The sequence below is a fragment of the Haliotis asinina genome, chromosome 1 (assembly GCF_037392515.1).
Source record: "Haliotis asinina isolate JCU_RB_2024 chromosome 1, JCU_Hal_asi_v2, whole genome shotgun sequence".
Taxonomy (NCBI): Eukaryota; Metazoa; Mollusca; class Gastropoda; order Lepetellida; family Haliotidae; genus Haliotis; species Haliotis asinina.
Genome location: NC_090280.1, coordinates 47,141,936 through 47,148,183, shown reverse-complemented (window position 1 = coordinate 47,148,183; position 6,248 = coordinate 47,141,936). Strand labels below are relative to the sequence as shown.

Below are 6,248 nucleotides of genomic sequence, written 5' to 3'. Positions count from 1 at the left end.
GTAGGTGACACATGCATTGGCCGCTCGTTTTGCTTATGATTAAAGGTACCCGCTGGACCGTGCGCATCTATGTCTTGCAGGCTCGGTTCCAGGTGTTTGAAGACCCGGTATGGGAATGTCATCTGTGTGAAAGGTGAGTGTCCTCCACTTCTCGCTGAAAAGCTGGCAGTAATCATAGATAAAATGCCCTTTCATCAGACGGAACATCAGGCACAATGTCCAAAGTCTACATAAGGAGTGTGTTGTCTTGATACTTGTTAATATTCTATTGGGGGGAATGGTGTGGGTGTGAGGAGGGCTGTGTTAGAGGGGGAAGGGATGAGTGGCGAATATCTTATAGTCACTTAAGCATTCGAGTGCGAAAGATTGTTTGAAAAATCACACATAAATGCAGCTTAATGGTAAGTGCAAATGCATTAAGAAGTACTACTGGTAGCCTCATGTGAATCTTAGACACAGGACACAATTGAGTAAAATGGTTCAGATACATACCTGTGCCCGGCGTGTCATGGGCACACATCTGGTACGGTTCCCTACATTCCCTACACTTCGACAACACTTCATAAACCAAAGAAGTTGAAGTAAAACAATTGCCTCCCAAAGAGGATTTTTTTTAAAGTGTGGCATGATTTGAAGTATGTTTAAGCATGCCAGGGGTTTTAACGCAGTGTATTGATGATTTGGGACTGAAAGTATAAATTAGTGCCAGTGGTTGATGGGATGTTGTTAGTCCATGTAAACTAGTGACCAGAAGATACCTTGCATGATGTTTGAAGACCTACTTTTTTCACAAAATATCAAAGATATCGCAATGACGTGCTACATTCTATTGCATCCAATCATGCTCACAACTGCGTGTTCAATCCCCTTCCCGGGAATCTATATAACAAAAGTCGTCACATGTTACCCCTCATGGGATAAGAATCGAGCCTTTCATTTATGCTGCTGGCATTGATCTTGAAAATATATTTCCGTTCCGTTTTAGTTCTTTCCCTCCTTGGCAATTGATTAGGCCAAACGCTCACTTAACATTGACTACATTTGGAAATCAGAAACTAATCATTTTCTATTACATAAACAAGACTTTATTCAATAAAAAATATATAAAAGATAAACATAATAGATACAGGCCCTTATTTACAGATGGATCCAAAGATGGTGGAGCTCCAGCTTGTGTCACTGTCATTATAGAAGACTCTCTTCTAGAATACCTGATTACAGTTCTATATTTACAGCAGAAGCAACGATCATATTAACAGCCATACATTGTATTAAGTAATAACACCATCAAAATAACCAATATATACTCTTTTTCTGATTCTCTGATTGCCTTCAGGCCTTTATACTATTTCTTGTAGACATCCACTTTTAACTGAAACTATTGGATTATTTAATGAAATTGCGACTGGCCAATACGAAATCTTCTGTTGGTTACCCAGCCACGATGGCATTTCGGAAGACAATGGCTGATCTTGCTGCAGCTGCCAAGGCAGCACTCAACAAGTCTGCGACACCTCTTCGTATTCCTTACTCTGTTTATAAAGTTAGCAATGGAACTTACATTTGTGATCTGATGCAGTAGAAGTGGGACCCGCAAGTAGGTATGAATTAATTACATGAAATAACACCTACTTGGGTTGTCAGTCTAGATTTGAAGACTTCATCATGCGACTATGTCTATTGGCCATACTAGATACACTCACAAATACTTGTAAAGAGATGAAGATCTTCCGTTTTGTATTCCCTGTGGTGAGAGAGTAACTATCAAACATGTTCGGCTTGAATGTGTTGAATTCTCCATTACAAAGGATAAATTGCAAATGGTAAAAGCAGTTAAGGATCTTTTCACCACGGTTAGTTCTCATATAATTATTGGATTTTTTTCATTGATAAATCCTGATTAATGCGGTGTGTATATAGATGCATTATAATAATTGGAAGGGTAGATTGGTAACTTCGATTGTTAGTGGTTGTATCCTCGAAGTGGGTTAAAGTTCTATGAAAATAGTGTCCTCCTGACAGGGTACGTAAGTCCTAAACCTTTCAAAGCCTATTAGGTCTACATCCTTTTTTAATCATAGAATATTTGTTGCTTTGTCATGGCTAACTGTCAGTACAGTCGTCTGTGGCTTAAGGGGTGGTTCAAATACAGCCACGATCCAAGCAATTAGCCAAATTACTGCAGGTTCCCATTGTCCCTTCAGTGGTGGTCTACTTTCAGTTGCTGGCGACTTTCAGTTGTTGTGACGTTACATCTGAACTCACTCACACCTCACATTATCTCACTTTAGGTTCGCTGCAGTGGTTTTGCGACAGAGTTACGTAACCTGATTGTGATGAGAGTGAGAGTGAAGGAAACGACGTTTGGTCATCTTTAAATCGGCACTAGTTGACCATAAGGTTTTTAAAAAGAATGAATTTGGTGTTCTGCTTAAGACTAACCACATGTCTTTCATATGTAATAGTTAAAAGTGTACAAAAACAAAAGCTTTACTTCGTTTAAGGTGATGAGGTTTTTTTAAATTTATTATTATTATTATTGGTTTTGTTTTGGTTTTGTTTTCGTTTGTTTGTTTGTTTGTTTTATTTCTTTGGCGTTTTGATCAACTTTTTGGCCTGGTAGTAGTTTGTTGATTGATAACGTGACCCAGAGCATACTTGCTGATGATATGTGTGTGACTAATAACATGACCGAGATCATATTTGCTGATGATGTGAGTGTGATGAACTTGTTTCTCAGATGGATGACTCTCAGGTAGCGGTCTTCTGCAGGTGTAGTGACTCAAGGTCTTCCATTATAAGGCCTGTCTGTACTCTGTCCTGTTTGACGTAAACGTTGCATGACCCTCAATATGATAATGCGAGAACAACCAAAGTTTCAAGTTATATACTCTTATGTAACGCCAAGCTGGGCCAAACCAAGGGCTCTTTGTTGCTGAACTGCAGTCAACCTCGGCATAGGTGTGTTGTGATATTTTATCATGTGACACAAGCGAATGATTTGAACTGACTTAAATAGCGGAACTACAAATTTGTTGGAATTTGTGCAGATCAAGAAATCACATTTGACCTCTAAACGACCTCATGGTGACATGTTCTAACGCATGTTTCCGCCGATTCTGTCAGCAGAGTGTGGAGAACTATTTTGGGAGTTGAAATTGATTTACAGTTTGAATCTCAAAACAATATTTGATATTTAAGAGTGCAACGTTTTCCCACCAGTATGTGGAGCAAAAGTACTGTGAAACCTGGTATGGTGATCTATTTTCAACGCCTATTATTGTTACGACTTTATACTGTTCTCTGTAGTTATATTACTTCATGTTTACATGCTAGTTTTAAATGTTCATCTGTAACAGAATAACTGTTCACTTTCCTCGTTAGTAGGTATATATATATATATATACTGACTAAGTTTTTTTTAAAATGGAACTCTCATAGTCATGGTCACAATATCGCTGCATTAATGAATGTGGCCTTAAAGTTTCACTCATTCACTATCTGGAATAAGACAAGGGAAGGTCACTTATATGTTCTTGTCAAACGATTTATGAAAGAAGTTTATTCACATCACACAGCTGTAATCACATGTAGTAATTGCCCCAAGTAATTTCCAAATTCACGGTTAGTTAGTCCAGCACAATATATATTAAGACTACCATGTCATTTTACTGCAGGTGAGAACATCCATCATTCGAGGCCTAAACACCACCGTGATAAGAAAGAAAACATTCTTCTTCAAGCCTGCAAGAAGGGTAAGGATGGACCATTGACACACGTCTTGACTCAAGACCAAGGAGAAACAAATAGGGCTCATATGAAGGCAGCTGTCTTGTTTGCAGCTCGCGAAGGATATAAAGATGTCCTTGAACTGTGCGCATGTGCAGGAGGTAATTTGTCAGTTGTTGATTCTGACGGTAACAACATCCTTCATTTGGCAAGCTTTGGAGGTCACATGCCGATGGTGAAGTACATCGTCTTACAGAATATCACTGACACCAACAGCAGTGGGGTGTTGGAGAGGACACCAGTATTGCTGGCCGCTCTCGGGGGACACATAGCCGTGTTTGACTTTCTTGTGAGTAAAGGAGGCGAAGTTTCAAGTGTAGATTCACTTAACAACAGCGTTCTACATCTCGGCTCTATTGGTGGACATTTGGGCATGGTGAAACACGTCCTCTCACAAAATATTGTGGACATCAACCGTAAAGGAATGTGTGGGCGGACACCGTTGATGATAGCAGCAGTAGGTGGACATGTGGACATGTTCCGCTTCCTGGTGAATAAGGGCTCTAATGTTTCATCTGTGGATGGGTATGGGGACAGCATCCTACATCTGGCCTGCCGAGGTGGACATGTGGACATGGTAGGGTATATTCTTTCACAGAACATCACTGACATCAACACCAGAGGATCTTTGGAGAGAACACCATTGATGGTTGCGGCATGTGAAGGACACATAGCTGTGTTTGACCTCCTTACCAGTAGATCGGCTGATGTGCATTTAGTCGACGAACAAAAGTCCAACATCCTTCATATCGCATGTATGTGTGGGAAAGTTAAGATGGTGAAGCATATTATTTCTAAAAATATTGTCTACATTAACAGTAAAGGGCCATGGATGAGGACAGTGTTGATGCTGACAGCCGAAAAGGGAAATGTTGAACTGGCGAAGTTCATTGTCACAAAAGGAGGTGATATGTCGTTGGTCGATAGCAATGAAAACAACCTGCTTCATATCGCCTGCTCCAACGGCCATGTAGAGATGGTAAAGTACATTCTTCGCGAAAGTAGTGTGAGTCTGGAAACCAAAAACTGGTTCAACATGACACCACAGATGATAGCACAGAGGAAAAACAAGATGAAATTGATTCAGTACTTTAAAGGGCGTAGAAATGTGAGGGGATGAGGGTATGTGAGTGCGAAATAATAGCTAATCATGTATCCGTGGTTGTTTTCGTGCATCGAAGTTAAAACCACATAGCAATGTTGTTACCCAATTTCCGAGAAAATCCATCCGTAATTCATATATGAAATCAGTAGCAAACTTATACGTCATTTATTATTAATAAACTCATTGAGTACAATATACTCCATAAGGTTCCTATTACAGATCATTTACATGTGTGACCTGAGCAGTTTATCTCGTAGGAACTGCAGAAACCAACACCAACTGGAAAAGAAATAATGTGATTTATGTGAGAGTGAGTGAGTGAGTGAAATAAGGTTGTAAGTCGGCAGGATTTCAGGCATATCGATTAATGCATGAATGAAAATAAAAAATACAACTGTCAACGTTGGATAGTAAAACAACTTGAGTGATCGAGTACGGATTTACACCAGGTTTGGCAATATCATGACAGTGACACCGGACATATATTGTACTCATGGGAAGAATCGAATCGGGATCTTTGTTGTAACCACCAAGCTACTGTGTGGTTTATGGCATACTTATTTAAATACTTGGATTCTCTTTTAAAATATAGCGATATTTTTTATCAACGATAGATCTTTACATGCTAACAGCTTGTAGAATTTCATCCTTGATGGGTTATTGGTATAAAAAGGAGGTACATACAGTTTCCTAAGAGACTCATAATACGGATAGATAAAAGTGGGCCTGACTCTGAGGGTGCGGGTTTGAATCCCCGATGGGACTCGACCAAAAAAAGTACAAGAATTTGTACTTTACTGAGAAAGTGAAATCCCAAATATGACATATTTTGCAAAAGAATTTGTGCCATAGATTTCGGCCTTGTTTAATTATAATGGTAGTTATGCCACATGAACTAATGCACCATGTAAGGTATTTATCCTTTTAATGTGGACCCGTGAAGGTCCCGGGGTAGAACAGGCCTTCAGCAACCCATGCTTGCCATTAAAGGTGACTCTGCTTGTCGTAAGAGGCGACTAACGGGATCGGGTTGTCAGCCTCGCTGACTTGGTTGACACATACCATCGGTTCCAAATTGCGCAGATCGATGCGCATATTGTTGGTCACTAGATTATTTGATCCGGACTCGATTATTTACAGACCGATCCCATATAAATGGAATGTTTCTGAGTGTGGCGTAAAACTAAACTCACGCACTTACTCCGTTTAATGTGTTTGTAGGCACCCGTGATGGGTGCTGGGTATCGCTGAGAGCCGCTCACCCCCGTCGTGGACCCGGGGGGTATATTTGGTCCACCAACGCGTTTGCCGTGGGTTGCGGCCCTGTGTCGGTGGAGGAACGGATCCTGGTGGT

At 40.3% G+C, this 6,248-nt stretch overlaps 1 protein-coding gene across 1 annotated transcript; it reads left to right on the top strand.

The window, feature by feature from the left end:
* The first annotated feature begins 1,444 nt into the window (after window positions 1-1,444).
* Window positions 1,445-4,909, top strand: LOC137273124 (ankyrin repeat domain-containing protein 50-like). The gene is made up of 2 exons (XM_067805594.1): window positions 1,445-1,520; window positions 3,678-4,909. The coding sequence occupies exons 1-2, from the start codon at window positions 1,445-1,447 to the stop codon at window positions 4,907-4,909; spliced, it is 1,308 nt and encodes a 435-aa protein (XP_067661695.1).
* Window positions 4,910-6,248: the final 1,339 nt, after the last annotated feature.